The 15,575-nt window shown below is 46.3% G+C and overlaps 1 protein-coding gene across 4 annotated transcripts in view; it reads left to right on the top strand.

Moving 5' to 3' along the window:
* The first annotated feature begins 1,030 nt into the window (after positions 1-1,030).
* LOC144603536 (rho GTPase-activating protein 8-like) overlaps positions 1,031-15,575 on the top strand; it is a 40,642-nt gene continuing 26,097 nt past the window's right edge. For 2 of the 4 annotated variants that reach the window (XM_078416887.1, XM_078416888.1), the window contains exons 1-5: positions 1,111-1,196; positions 1,915-2,000; positions 4,843-4,914; positions 9,673-9,760; positions 14,390-14,521. In XM_078416887.1, coding sequence (XP_078273013.1) covers positions 1,973-2,000; positions 4,843-4,914; positions 9,673-9,760; positions 14,390-14,521 — 320 coding nt within the window. In that variant the 5' untranslated portion in view covers positions 1,111-1,196; positions 1,915-1,972. Of the gene's footprint in view, positions 1,197-1,914; positions 2,001-4,842; positions 4,915-9,672; positions 9,761-14,389; positions 14,522-15,575 lie in introns of all 4 variants that reach the window. The other 2 variants (XM_078416889.1, XM_078416886.1) reach the window with 2 other exon arrangements.

Raw genomic sequence — 15,575 nt, 5'->3', positions numbered from 1 at the left:
GGCGCTGCATTCGCTGTAAGGCAGCAACTCTACCGCTGCGCCACTGTACCGTAGTTTAGGGAAGCAACATGTAAACAGGCCCTTTGGCCCAGTGGGTCCATGTCGACCATCGTTCACCCATTCTCACTAATCCAACTTTTTTCATCCACTCCCTACACACAAGAGGCAATTTACTGAGGCCAATTACCCTACAAACCCTCAGTCTTTGGGATGTGGGAGGAAACCAGAGCTCCCGGAACAAATCCTTGCAATTATAGGGAGAACGTGCAAACTCCACGCGAGGTCGGAATGGAACCAAGTCTTTGGCAGCGTAAGACAGCAGCTTTGGTTGGGGCTGTCTTTCAGAGGCAGTAGGGAGTAGAGGGCAATCGTGGCTGAGAAACAACAGAAATGAAAAAATTCAAAGCTTCAGGTGGATATGACGCAGGCTTTTAGATTAATTAATTAATGACACAAGATGCTCAAAATGTGAATGTGAGTGTTTTACTATCATGCACCCAAAAGCAGAACAACACATTTCTTACCTGCAGCAGCAGTAGCTTTGTAAACACTATTCTCAACACAACAAACAAACTAAAATAGTTCAATAAATTAAAAAAATCGAGTCTACAACAAAAACAAATCAAAGTCCCCAGTGCAATCCAGGCAGTTTGTGGTTCAAAGTTTAATTCGAGTTTGTAGTGTTTAGTAGCCTGATGGTGGTTTAGAAGCAAGCTGCTCCTCAATCTGAATGTTACAGTTTTCAGACTCCTGTACCTTCTCCAAGTGCTTCGGTTTCCTCCCACGCTCCAAAGACGTACAGGTTTGCAGACGTAGATAAATTGGCTTTGGTAAAATTGTAAATTGTCCCTGGTGTGTAGGACAGTGCTGGTGTGCGGGGATCGCCGATCGGTCGACTCTGTGAGCCTCCCCTCTGCTCTAGTCGTAAAGAAGGGTCCCAACTCTCTTTGGTCAGTCCGACACTTGTTGACCTCCCAGCAGAGCGAGCTGTCCGTCGGGGCATGTTGCAGACTGGCCCGCTCCACACTGCAGGAGTACGTGCTGAGGGACGCACTGAAGCTCGGTGCAGACTCTGTGGGGGAGGACCACAGTCTAGGGTCATTCTGCTGCTGGACATTGGGGGCAGGGTGTGGTGGAGAGAGACGCCCCTCAAACAAGGCATGGAATATCACCCCAGGGTTCCACGCGAGTGGCAAGTGAGTTTGGTATAAGAATGGTTTGCAAACACTACCCAATATAACACTAATGATTGTACAAACGCTGAGAATGGCAGACGTTTTGGCACAGTTTAGTATAAAGGTCCAGCTCGGAGACAGGCCCTTCGGCCCACCGAGTCCACTCCGACCAGCGATATCTGCACATTAAGACTATCCTACAAACTGGGGACAATTTACAGTTTTTACCGAAGCCAAATTAACCCACAAACCTGTTCCGTCTTTGGAGCATGGGAGGAAACTGGAGCACCCGGAGAAAACCCACGCGGTCTCAGGGAGAACGTACAAACTCTGTACAGACAGCATCTGTAGTCAGGATCGAACCAGGGTCTCCGGCGCTGTGAGGCAGCAACTCTACCGCTGCGCCACCGTGCACTGCTCTCATTTTGTATATTTCTATTCTGAATAAAGTTTATTTTTTGTGGGAGGGGGGGGAGAGAGTCCCCTCCACAGATGCTGCCTGATCTGTTGAGTTCCTCCAACAGTGTGTGTCATTTTGCTGAAGATACCAGCATCTGCAGTCCCTTGTGTCTTCATCAAACTAAACGAGGTTATCGCAAATGACTCACTAATGTATTTGTGAGTCAAGCTTTCATGAATTGTGACTCATCTTGAGTCTATTGTCGGAGAGCTGGGAAATTGCTATTGATACCAATTTTAAAAATCTGTTTGTTTTTTTTTTACCCCGTTTCTAATTTAGCCAAAAGCGTGGCCGTTCACCAGAGAGAAACGTCTGCTCGACATTCCAAAAAGCTGCCATGAGCTTGCAGCGGTTAGCGGAGCAAGGTGTGTTTGAGTTCAGCTGTTGGAATTTTAACGGGAGCGTTAGAAAACTTTCCTGTAAACGTGAAAAGTTGTGAAACACTTGAGTATGTTGGGAACTGGCAGTCTTACCGGAAATTAACAGAGTGTTGTTTAGATTTAGATTTAGAGATACAGCGCGGAAACAGGCCCTTCGGCCCACCGAGTCCGCGCCGCCCAGCGATCCCCACACATTAACACTATCCTACACACACTAGGAACAATTTTTACATTTACCCAGTCAATCAACCTACATACCTGTACGTCTTTGGAGTGTGGGAGGAAACCGAAGATCTCGGAGAAAACCCACGCAGGTCACGGGGAGAACGTACAAACTCCGTACAGACAGCGCCCGTAGTCAGGATCGAACCTGAGTCTCCGGCGCTGCATTCGCTGTAAGGCAGCAACTCTACCGCTGCGCCACCGTGCCGCTTAGAGCCTGCTGCATAAAATGACATTTATAACAACTAGAATAATTTGTACAAGGAGATTGCCGCATGGTTCACAGAAGTATTAAGTCATCTTAACTTGGATAGATTGTTTTATTGCCATATGTTCCAGATAGAACAATGAAATCCTTACTTGCTGCAGCACAACAGAATATGTAAACATAGTGCACTCTAAACAATATAATAAACGAGAGAGGAAAAAAAGTTCAGTGTGTATATATACACATACTCACAAGTACACACACACATGCGCATATATATATACACACACGCACACATATGTATATATACATACATATGTATATATATATATTTATATACACACACATTATGATGTTGTGTTTTTTAAAAATATATATTTTGTTCAGTATTAAGAGTAGGCACAATAAACTTTGGCTTCTGCCTACACCTTTTTTTTCGGTCCGAAAATATCATGTGTGATTATATAGTTTTATTTTTGGTACAATGATTTGGCACTATTTAACTTTCACAAATGTATGGTCAATCTGTTGTATTGTATTGACCGGAAAATAAAGAAATAATTTTTTAAAAACAGACATACTTACACACCAAAAACAAACAATAGTATTGCAATAATGATAATAGTCTATTGTAGTTCAGAGCTTATTTGAGGTTGTGGTGTTTAATAGCCTGATGGCTGAAGGGAAGAAGCTGTTGTTGAACCTGGACGTTACATTTTCAGGCTCCTGTACCCTCTTCCCGATGGCAGGGGTGAAGTGAGTGTGTGGCCAGGGTGGTGTGGGTCTCTGATGATGCTGGCTGCCTTTGTGAGTAGGCAACTCTGATAAATCCCTTCGATGGTGGGGAGGTCAGAGCCGGTGATGGACTGGGCCGTGTTCACAACTTTTTGCTGTCTTCTTCGCTCCTGGGCGTTCGAGTTGCCGAACCAGGCCGTGATGCAACCAGTCAATACGCTCTCTGCTGTACACCTGTAGACGTTCAAGAGAATCCTCTCCGACATACCGAATCTCCGCAATGTTCTCAGGAAGTAGAGGCGTTGATGTGCTTTATTTATAATGGTGCTGGGTCCAGGAAAGATCTTCGGAAATATGCACGCCCAGGAATGTGACGTTTGTGACGCTGTCCACCATCGTCCCGTTGACATAAACAGGATTGTGGGGCCTTATCCTTCCTCTTCCAACGTCCACAATCAGTTCATTGGTTTTACTGATGCTGAGAGCCAGGTTGTTGTGCCGGCACCATTTGGTCAACCGGTTGATCTCACTTACACACTCTGACACAAAATGCTGGAGTAACTCAGGCAGCAACTCTGGAGAGAAGGAATGGGTGACGTTTTGGGCCGAGACCCTTCTTCAGGCTGAGAGTCAGGGGGAGAGGGAGACATCGAGATATGGAAGGGTAAGGTGTGAAAACACAGATAGCAGGAGGAATCCTGACTCTCAGTCTGACGAAGGATCTCGGCCCAAAACATTACCCATTCCTTCTCTCCAGAGATGCTGTCTGTCCCGCTGAGTTACTCCAGCATTTTGTGTCTATCCTCTTAACTTGGAGCTCTATTCACATCACGCTAAAGTTATCAGGTCTGAGTGCAAGATGAATTCCCTCATTTGCTTCAGTGTTTTCTCCTACCCACAGTCCAATCCATAAAAGGTGACAGAGAAAGCTTGTTGCAATGGGATGGAAGCTTTGCTCCATTATGACGTGCTGTTCAAATAGATTTTCTGATGTATATTTACATAGCTGTTTATTGACCTTATAAATATAGTTTCAGTTTGAAAAAATTAACTCTTGGTTAATCTCACCCCTCACCTCTCCCAATTTTCAAACTTGAAACAGCTCTGTCTTTGAAGCAAACGTGCGTTAGTGCACATTTAATATATGAAATTGTGTCATCCCAGTAGACTGGGTTTGCTTCTCGATAATATAAGGAAGGTTGCTGCAGAATCTTTTTGCAAGCAACAAGAAAACACTTGGAATGTGAGTTTCACTGTTCTCCTGATTAAATTTTACTGACTGTATGCCCCGTTCTCACCTTCCCCTTAGCTAACAATCATCCATTCTACATTATCTTTGAACTTTGTGTACTTTGATCTCCCCTATTCACACCTTACCCATCAATATCCCTCTGTCTCCCACTCCCTTGACTCTCGGTCTGAAGAAGGGCCTCGGTCCGAAACGTCACCCATTCTTTCTCTCCGGAGATGCTGCCTGTCCCGCTGAGTTACTCCAGTATCTTGTGTCTATTAACGATAATAACTTGCCAAATCCCTTGGGAAACCTACGTAAATGTACCGACACACGATTACCAGGATGGTTTTTGTCAGTACTTTGTAAGGTTGGGGAAAGAGAGAGGATTTTGACTGATGAGCATTCTGTCACTGTGTTTATTTCATCAGCTGGAGATGGTCCCATGGATCTCAGTCACCCATTTTATGATGTGGCCAGGCATGGGATAGTCCAAGTGGCAGGTGAGCAAATGCAACTCTAAGTCGCCCGTACTCCTTTATTCAGATTGTTTCCTGGAAATTCTTCTTCTTAAGGCCTTTGCTCCTCTAGGGAGCATAGGCCATGGACAAATGTCCTCCACCTCACTCGGTTGTTGGTGGTTCTTTCGAGATCTCCCCAGTTGAGCCCACTCCCAGACATTTCTGCCTGGACACCCCTTCTCCAGCTGTCCCTGGAGTGACCTCTTTTCCTTTTTCCTTGGGGGTTCCATTTCAGAGCTTTCCCTGGAAATAATTATTGCTATTTATCCTATTCTAAATGAAGGGCCTCGCCCCGAAACACCTGCTGGGTTACAATACAATACAATACAATACAATACAATACAATATATCTTTATTGTCATTGTACAGGGGTACAACGAGATTGGGAATGCGCCTCCCATACGATGCAATAATTTAATTAGCTAGTCAGTATTAATTTAAACAACCCAACAAAACAAATTGTAACAGTTTTAAGACAGAATAAAGTAGATCTGTGCCGGATCACTGTGCGATGTGACCATCCGGCTCAGCAGGACCGGTTCATAGCAGCTATGGCCCTGGGGATGAAGCTGTTCCTGAGTCTGGAGGTGCGGGCGTAGAAGGCCTTGTATCGTCTGCCCGATGGAAGGAGTTCGAACAGACTGTTGCAGGGGTGTGAAGAGTCTTTGTGGATGCTGGTGGCTTTTCTGAGGCATCGTGTGTTGTAGATGCCCTCCAAGGCTGGTAGCTGTGTTCCGATGGTCCTCTGAGCTCTATGGACTACCCGCTGAAGAGCTTTCCTCTCTGCCTCCGTGCAGCTGAGGTACCACACAGGGATGCCATGCGTTAGGATGCTCTCTATGGTGCAGCGGTAGAATGTCGTCAGCAGCTGTTGGGGTAGACCAGACTTCTTCAGTGTTCTTTGGTAGAACAGTCGTTGCTGTGCCTTCTTGACCAGCGCAGCAGTGTTATTGGACCAGTGTTAGGTCCTCTGAAATGTGAGTGCCCAGAAACCTGAAGCTGGACACTCTCTCCACACTGTCCCCGTTGACTCCAGCATTTTGTGTCTATCTTTGGTGGAAACCAGCATCTACAGTTCCTCCCTACACGTAAACAATTATTACTAGTTCAGTTTAAAGATACAGCGTGGAAACAGGCCCTTCGGCCCACCGTGTCCGTGCCGACCACGATCACCCCGTACACTAGTTTTATCCGACACACACTAGGAACAGTTTACAGAAGCCACTCAACGTATAAAACCCGGACGTCTTTGGGACTTGCGGGAGGAAAGTGGAGCACCCGGAGAAAACCCACGTTGTCACGGGGAGAACGTGCAAACTCCGTACAGGCAGCACCCGTAGTCAGGATCGAACTCTGGCGCTGTGAGGCAGCAACTCTACCGCTGCACCACCGTGCCGCCCAATTGCAGGGCAATCGTCAGCTTATTTATTGGACATGCACATGTGTGTGGAATGTAAATAACATGCAGGTAACCTGTACATCATTATACCAAAGAAAATCTTTCTACAAGCTTAAAGAGACGAGGAGATGACCAGTGAGTCAGTTACCTGGCAGACAGAGGGCCGTTAATGTTTGGATCAAGCTGCCGGACAAGGTAGTGGTAGCACAAACACTCAAAAGGCATGTAGGTAGGTGCTTGGATAGGAAAGGAGCAGAGGGGTACGGGTGGAATGTGGGCAAGTGGTGTTAGCATTGACGGGTGTCACATTTTGACGTGGGCAAGACGGGCTGTTTCTGTGCTGTTCATTTTTATGATTGTGCGATTTGATTTTAAGCTTCCGTGCCATCTCTATTCATGCTGAAGACTGGAGCTGCAGTAACCCTTGGTCAGCACAAGTAGAGTCAGTGAGAGAGACGATATTCTGTGCAGTAAACAACAGCATTCTGACAACAGATCGAGATTTTTTTTAACATCAAGGAAAGACGAGAACAAGACAAACACTTGTAAAATGTAATCACAATCGTTTCACGGCATCCTGAAGCACTCTACAGCTAATGACGGACTTCTGACCTGAAGCTGATTTGACACTGTGGTAAAAAATAGCAGTTCAGTGTAGTTTACTGTCACGTGTACCGAGGTACAGTGAAAAGCTTTTGTTGCGTGCTAACCAGTCAGTGGAAAGACTATACATGATTACAATCGAGCCATTCACAGTGTATAGATACATGATAAGGGAATAATGTTTGGGCAAGGTAAAGCCTGTAAAGTCCGATCAAAGATAGTCTGTGGGTTATCAAAGAGATAGATAGTAGTTCAGCACTGCTCTCTGGTTGTGGTAGGATGATTCAGTTGCCTGATAACAGCTGGGAAGAAACTGTCCCTGAATCTGGAGGTGTGCGTTTTCACACTTCTGTATCTTTTGCCCGATGGGAGAGGGGAGAAGAGGGAGTGGCCAGGGTGTGACTGGTCCTTGATTATGCTGCTGGCCTCGCCGAGGCAGCGTGAGGTATAAATGGAGTCAGTGGAAGGGAGGTTGGTTAGTGTGATGGTCTGGGCTGCGTCCACAATTTGCTGCAATTTCTTGCGGTGTTGGATGGAGCTGTTCCCAAACCATGCTGAGATGCTTCCTGATAAAGTGCTTTCTACGGCGCATCTGTAGAAGTTGGTGAGAGTTGTTGGGAACATGCCGAACTTCCCAAGCCTTCTGAGGGAGTAGAGGCATTGGCTAATTTGTGCACTGAAAGAATCTACAAATTAGCAATATAAATGATTCTATCCATTTCGTAATGTTGGTTGAAGGATGAATATTGGCCGAGAGAGAGTGGATGAGGAGAGGATGTTTCCAGTAATAGACAATAGGTGCAGGAGGAGGCCATTCGGCCCTTCGAGCCAGCACCGCCATTCAATGTGATCATGGCTGATCATTCTTAATCAGTACCCCGTTCCTGCCTTCTCCCCGTACCCCCTGACTCCGCTATCCTTAAGAGCTCTATCCAGCTCTCTCTTGAATGCATTCAGAGAATTGGCCTCCACTGCCTTCTGAGGCAGAGAATTCCACAGATTCACAACTCTCTGACTGAAAAAGTTTTTCCTCATCTCAGTTCTAAATGGCCTACCCCTTATTCTTAAACTGTGGCCCCTTGTTCTGGACTCCCTCAACATTGGGAACATGTTTCCTACCTCTAACGTGTCCAACCCCTTAATAATCTTATACGTTTCGATAAGATCTCCTCTCGCCCTTCTAAATTCCAGTGTATACAAGCCTAGTCGCTCCAGTCTTTCAACATATGACAGTCCCGCCATTCCGGGAATTAACCTAGTAAGCCTACGCTGCACGCCCTAGAGAATCTAGGATAAGTGGACACAGCCTCAGAATAAAAGGATGTGCCTTTAAAATTGAGATGCTGAGAGGGAATTTCTTTAGCCAGAGGGTGGTGAATCTGAAATTCATTAGCACAGATGGTGATGGAGTAACTCAGCGGGTCAGGCAGCATCTCTGGGAACATGGACAGGTGACGTTTTTGGTCGGGATCACAAGACCATCATTCCATTTCAATCTGGCTATTGCCACCACAGGCACAGAAGCACCTTGTATTGAGTTGCTGCTCCTTGTTTCCTGTTGAGACCGGGGAATGTTGATGATCAGTAAAACAAATCAGTTTGTTTGTTGTTGGAGAGAGCACGATTTTCACACTTGAAACGGTAGATTGTGCACCTCAGTGCTCCGATTGGAAGGAGCCCGAAGGGGAGGAATTTAAGATGTCACAATTGTAATATGAAGTGAATAAAAAGAAGGGATTTTCCCGACCTCGGTGTGTCTTGAGAGGGAAGGCACCCAACTCTGCAGACTTGCAAATAAAATACTTGTTTCTCTAGATTGTCTCGAGCATCGTAATTGTGAGCACTCACATTTGCATCTCACACTTGCTTCCCAGTGTTTCAATTTCTTCTTAAACTTGCCAAATGCCTCTGTGTCACAGCATTAACTCATTTGTCCGGGAACAAAGAGGGGATGGGATGGGAGGGGGGAGGGGGGCTGAGAACAAAGGGGGGCTGGAGTGGTGGGGGGGGGGGCTGAGAACAAAGGGGGGCCTGGAATTGGGGGGCTGCCGAGAGAACAAAGGGAGACCCAGGGAGCACAGGGCTTCTGACAACCATTGGTGACCATTATGAATGCTTTGTAACTTTGTCAGCGCCCTATACAGAGGTCACAGCCTCGGCATTAAAGAACGTTCTTTTAGGAAGGAGATGAGGAGGAATTTCTTTAGTCAGAGGGTGGTGAACCTGTGGGATTCTTTGCCACAGAAGGCTGTGGAGGCCAAATCAGTGGATATTCTTAAGGCAGAGATAGATCCTTGATGAGTACGGGTGTCTGAGGTTATGGGGAGAAGGCAGGAGAATGGGGTTAGGAGGGGGAGATAGATCAGCCATGATCGAATGGCGGAGTAGACTTGATGGGTCGAGTGGCCTAATTCTACTATCACTTATGACCTTAGGGCCTTGTACATGGTGACTCTGTGAACCTTGTGTGTGGTATGCAAAACAAACAATCTCACTGTGACTTGACACCTGCGATAATAAAGTATAATTCAATCCAATTTGTCCCATGTCATCTGTCATCTGCACTGACACGTCAGTGTGAAGTTAAGGTTCTTTTCGACTGGGGGGTTGGTCGTGGCTGTATTCGAATGACTGAATGTACGTGAGCCAAGATTCTGCTTTCACTGTGTTTGTTCGGGTATAAACTGTACCTCTTGTTTAATTTTATTGTGTAAATTAAGTTTTCTGTTTCCAATCAGGTGATGATAATTACGGAAGGAAGTTGGTGATTTTTAGCTGCTGCAAGATGCCTCCCTCTCACCAACTCAACCACCAGAAGTTACTTGAGTAAGTTTGCCTTCTGTAACCATCCATCCCTTCATTGATATTTGCGGGAATCGTGTTGATATTTCTGCACTCTCCTCATAGAGTCACACAGTGTGGAAACAGGCCCTTCGGCCCAACTTGCCCACACCGGCCAACATGCCCCATCTACACTAATCCCACCTGCCTGTGTTTGGCCCATGCCCCTCTAAACCTGTCCTATCCATGCACCTGTTTCTTAAATGGTGGGATGGTCCCAGCCTCAACGGCCTCCTCTGGCAGCTCGTTCCATGCACCCACCACTCTTTGTGTAAAAAATAAAATAATAATAAATTTTAAAAAAATTTAAAGTTACCCCTCAGATTCCTATTAAATCTTTCCCCCCTCACCTTGAACCCATGTTCTCCGGTTCTCGGTTCCCCCACTCTGGGCAAGAGACTAATCCGCCGTGCTAATCTGCACCGTTCTTAGTGGCTTTCTGTGTTGTTGAGGGACTTTGTTTACTCTGAATTGAAACACAACACATGAAACCTCTACAATTACTGTCACAGTGGCGCAGCAGGTAGAGCTGCTGCCTCGCAGCGCCTGAGGCCCTGGTTCGATCCTGACCTCGGGTGCTGTCTGTGCAGAGTTTGGATGTTCTCCCTGTGACCGCGTGGGTTTACTCTGGGTGCTCTGGTTTCCTCCCACGCATGTTTTTGCGTAATTGGTCCCAGTGTGTAGGGAGTGGATGGGAAAGTGGGCTAACATAGAACTTGTGTGAAGGGGTGATCGATGGACTCGCTGGGCTGAAGGGCCTGTTTCCATGCTGTTTTATATTAGAACTAAAAGCGCATAAGATCAAAGAAAACATATGCAATAAAACATGAAATGTTTCTGAAAGATTCATAAAGAAGTACAATTTTGTGAAATTTGTTAAATAACTTGCAAGTGGTTACATCAGAACAGCGGTCAGCACAATGGTGCATCGGTAGAGTTGCTGCCTCACAGTGCCAGAGATACGGGTTCGATCCTGACCATGGGTGCTGTCTGTATGGAGTTTGTACGTTCTCCCTATGACAGTGTGGGTCTTTCCCGGGTGCTCCATTTTCCTCCCACACTTCAAAGATGTGCAGGTTTGTAGGTTAATTGGTTTCGGTAAAAATTGTAAATGGTCCCTAGTTTCTAGGGTAGTGTTCGTGTACGGGGTGATCTGGTTTGTACGGACTTGGTGGGCCGAAGGGGCTGTTTCGCTCTGTATCTCTAAAAATGAACAACTTGCACTTGGTTTCACTATAAATATCCCTGAGCAAGGTAGAACCTCCTATAAAACGGGATTATAAGTTACATGGGGTACACGTTCTGATACTCCTCCCCAATTCCCCCTTTCGCCACTCTTCATTGGACTGTTACTTTAGAGATACAGGCCCTTCAGTGGACTGAGTCCGCGCCGACCCGCGATCACCCCGACCACACTAACACTGTCCTACTCACTAGGGACAATTTATCATTTTCACCAAGCCAATTAACTTACGAACCTGTACGTCTTTGGAACCTGGAAGGAAACTGGAGCACCTGGAGAAAACCCACGCAGTCACGAGGAGAACGTACAAACTCGTACAAACAGCACCCGTAGTCGGGATCGAACCCAGGTCTCTGGTGTTGGAAGTCAGCAACTCTAGTGCTGCGCCACCGTGCCGCCCTTTCCTCAAAATAATCACTCAAAAAATCCTTGTCCAGTTACGGAGGTGTCTGCACGTGTCCACCGTCTATCATTAAATGGACACGTGTACACCCGCTAAAGCTGTCAGGTTTAACTTCCTGAAGATGGACACAAAGTGCTGGAGTGGCTAAGCAGGTCGGGCAGCATCTCTGGAGAAAAGGATTGTGTGACGTTCCTAGTCGAGGCCCTTCATCAGACTCCAGCGAGAGAGGGCTTTGCAGAACCCTCATCGGAGAGAGGAGGAGAAGTCCTTCAAAGCGGGCATTCCTCGACGAGATTTCGCTGTGGAACAGACCAAATGCGTAGGAAAAGAACTACAGATGAGACGCGCTGTGTTACTCCAGCATTTTGTGTCTATCTTCGGTGTAAACTAGTGAACCTCCTGTGCCCAGTGTTGCAACACTCCAACGCAATGATGTAAGTGATTATTACTCTGTCGCAACTGTGGGTGAATGGACTGATTGGAATCCCATGAATGCAAGTTCTTGTTAGCTGAGGATAAAGACTGGTGTGGCAGCACCATCTTGTGGAATGTAACACCAAGGACATTACAATTCACACACATTTAATATAAGAAAATAACTGCAGATGCTGGTATAAATCGAAGGTATTTATTCTGAAGATGGGTCTCGACCCAAAACGTCACCCATTCCTTCTCTCCTGAGATGCTGCCTGTCCTGCTGAGTTACTCCAGCATTTTGTGAATACACACAAATTTAATCCTCATTGCCAGTTTTCGTCCTTTTCTCCTCTGCACAGCATTTTTGTCTCAACTATGGGCAGTTTAGTTTAGATATGCAGTGCAGAAACATGCCCTTCAGCCAACCGAGTCCGCGCCAACCGGCAAATCTCGCACATTAACACTATCCTACACACACTAGGGACAATTTTACATGTATAAATAAGCCAATTAACCTACAAACCTCTGGAGAGGAATAGATGATGTTTCAGGTCGAGACCCTTCAACAAATTGAACCTGAAGAAGGGTCTTGACCTGAAACATCACCCATTCCTTCTCTCCAGAGATGTTGCCTGACCCGCTGAGTTACTCCAGCATTTTGTGTGTCTATCGTCGGTTTAAACCAGCATCTGCAGTTCCTTCCTAAGCTACAAACTGGTACGTCTTTGGAGTATGGGAGGAAACCTAAGATCTCGGAGAAAACCCACGTGGGGTAGTGGACAGATCTAATCAGTCGCTGCCGTTTCAAGTTGCAATGCAAGTGTCGGGTTATCATTTTGCTCAGTCCAGACTTCATGTGGCCTCAGCCCCTGTGGCCTCTGTTACTTGCTTGCTGCCCAGGGGGAAATACATTTCCATGTGCCTTCTCATTGGGTTGTCTGTACTGTAGATCCTTCACAGAAATATTAATAATAATGCACTTCCGCCTAAGGTAAGAATCCTTTTCCCTCAGACTTGTATCCGGCACGGTGGCGCAGCGGTAGAGTTGCTGCCTTACAGAGTTCCGGGTTCGATCCCGACTACTGGTGCTATCTGAGTGGAGTTTATATGTTCTCCCTGTGACCGTGTGGGTTTCTTCCAGGTGCTCCAGTTTCTCCCACACTCCAAAGACGTGCGAGTTTGTAGGTTAGCAGGTTTGTAGTTCCGTCTGAAGAAGGGTCTCGACCCGTAACATCACCAATTCCTTTTCTCCAGAGATGCTGTCTGACCCGCTGAATTACTCCAGCTTTTCGTGTCTACAATTTAAACCAGCATCTGCAGATCCTTCCTACAGGTTTATAGGTTAATTGACTAGGGTAAACATTGTAAATTGTCCCTAGTGTGTTGGATGGTCTAAACAGGCCCTTCAGTACACCCAAGTTCATACTGACTATCGATCACCCGTACACGAGTTCTATGTTACCCTGCTTTCACATCCTACTAGGGGGCAATTTACAGAGGCCAAGTAACCTACAAACCTCTGTCTTTGGGATGTGGGAGACTTGGTGAGACTGCACCTGGAGTATTGTGTACAGTTTTGGTCTCCTAATCTGAGGAAAGACATTCTAGCCTTAGAGGGAGTACAGAGAAGGTTCACAAGATTGATCCCTGGGATGGCAGGTCTTTCATATGAAGAAAGACTGGATAGACTAGGCTTGTACTCGCTGGAATTTAGAAGACTGAGGGGGGATCTTATTGAAACATATAAAATTCTTAAGGGGTTGGAGAGGCTAGATGTGGGAAGATTGTTCCCGATGTTGGGGAAGTCCAGAACCAGGGGTCACAGCTTAAGGATAAGGGGGAAGTCTTTTAGGAGCGAGATGAGAAAACATTTCTTCACACAGAGAGTGGTGAGTCTGTGGAATTCTCTGCCACAGAAGGTAGTTGAGGCCAGTTCATTGGCTACATTTAAGAGGGAGTTAGATGTGGCCCTTGTGGCTAAAGGGATCAGGGGTATGGAGGGAAGGCAGGTACAGGTTACTGAGCTGGATGATCAGCCATGGTGATATTGAATGGCGGTGCAGGCTCGAAGGGCTGAATGGCCTACTCCTGCACCTATTTTCTATTTTTCTAAACCGGGGCACCCAGAGAAAACGGAGAACATGCAAACTCCACACGGACAGCACCTGAAGTCAGGATGGAACCGGGGTCTCTGGTGCTGTGAGGCAGCAACTCCACCAGTTCCCAGTTTATCCAACTGAGTGAACTAAAGTAAAGTGGGGGTGAAATGGTACGGTGTCAATCAGATGGATTAACTGGGGATTGTTGATCGATGATCCTGTCGGTGAATTGTTTTTCTAAGTCGATCTCGAGACAACGGCCACATTTTGCCGAGGTTGATCTGTGTCAGTGTGTTGAAATGTGTACTCTGTGCTATGATCCATATCAGTTTCTGGAGCTCGTCTGTGTGGAGCTTGGCAGGGTTTAAAAGAGAATGTAATTTTAGAGAATCGCCCAGCGTTGCAGGAAGTGATTCTGAAACCCTTGACGCTGTTTTCTCCACCCTGTGTAGATACCTGAAGTATACGTTGGATCAGTACGTAGAGAGCGACTACATTCTAGTTTACTTTCACCACGGCCTGAAAAGCTTCAACAAGCCATCTTTGAGCTGGCTACAGAATGCCTACAAGGAATTCGACAGAAAGTGAGCCTGTTTCTTCCGAGTTGGTCAACCTATGCTTGCTAGCAAAGGCCAAGTATAAAAGATGCAATTTATCTTTCTGTTTATTCCAAACATACACCATTTGCTTCGGTAAAGGGAAGGACTGTTTGAATTGGTTAAATTCTACTTCCTGAACGCTTGGCAAATTGGTGCAGACTCGATAGACACAAAAAGCCGGAGTAACTCAGCGGGACAGGCAGCATCTCTGGAGAGAAGGAATGGGTGACGTTTTGGGTCGAGACCCTTCTTCTGAGTCGCTCGTACAGCAAGTAAATGGGCCCTTTGGCCCAATACGTCCATGCTGACTGACGAAGATAGAAACGCAGAAAATAGGTGCAGGAGTAGACCATTCGGCCCTTCATCACCATTCAATATGATCATGGCTGATCACCCAAAATCAGTACCCCGTTCCTGCTTTTTCCCCATATCCCTTGATTCCGTTAGCCACATCTACACTAATATCTATCCCATGTTTCCTGGATCACATCTACGAGGGCACCACACAGTCACCTGTGCTCGCAGGGATAAAGTTCAAGCCCACTCAACCTCCTCCTGTAGCTCAGGCCCTCGAGTCCTGCTGACATCCTTGTCAATCTTCTCTGCTCTCTTTCCAGTTTTTACTCGAGTTTCACTTTGTTACTGAGATTGACCCCTCTTTAGGTAACGGAGAATGAAAGGGGAGGTTTGTGGATGAGTGAAAGGTGACAGAAATAGAATGATGGAGGATTGGGCATGATTCAAGTAAAGAAATAAATGGCAAGTCTGGAGGGGTAGAACTGCAATGAGAGAAACAATGGAAGTTGGAAATATGGAAGTTCTGGAAATGACAATAGACAATAGGTGCAGGAGGAGGCCATTCGGCCCTTCGAGCCAGCACCGCCATTCAATGTGATCATGGCTGATCATTCTCAATCAGTACCCCGTTCTTGCCTTCTCCCCATACCCCCTGACTCCGCTATCCTTAAGAGCTTTATCTAGCTCTCTCTTGAATGCATTCAGAGAATTGGCCTCCACTGCCAATATATAAATGCTGATT

This window comes from Rhinoraja longicauda, chromosome 20 (assembly GCF_053455715.1).
Source record: "Rhinoraja longicauda isolate Sanriku21f chromosome 20, sRhiLon1.1, whole genome shotgun sequence".
Classification (NCBI taxonomy): domain Eukaryota; kingdom Metazoa; phylum Chordata; class Chondrichthyes; order Rajiformes; family Arhynchobatidae; genus Rhinoraja; species Rhinoraja longicauda.
The sequence above is the reverse complement of the archived record's forward strand: the minus strand, read 5'-3'. Positions and strand labels throughout refer to the sequence as shown.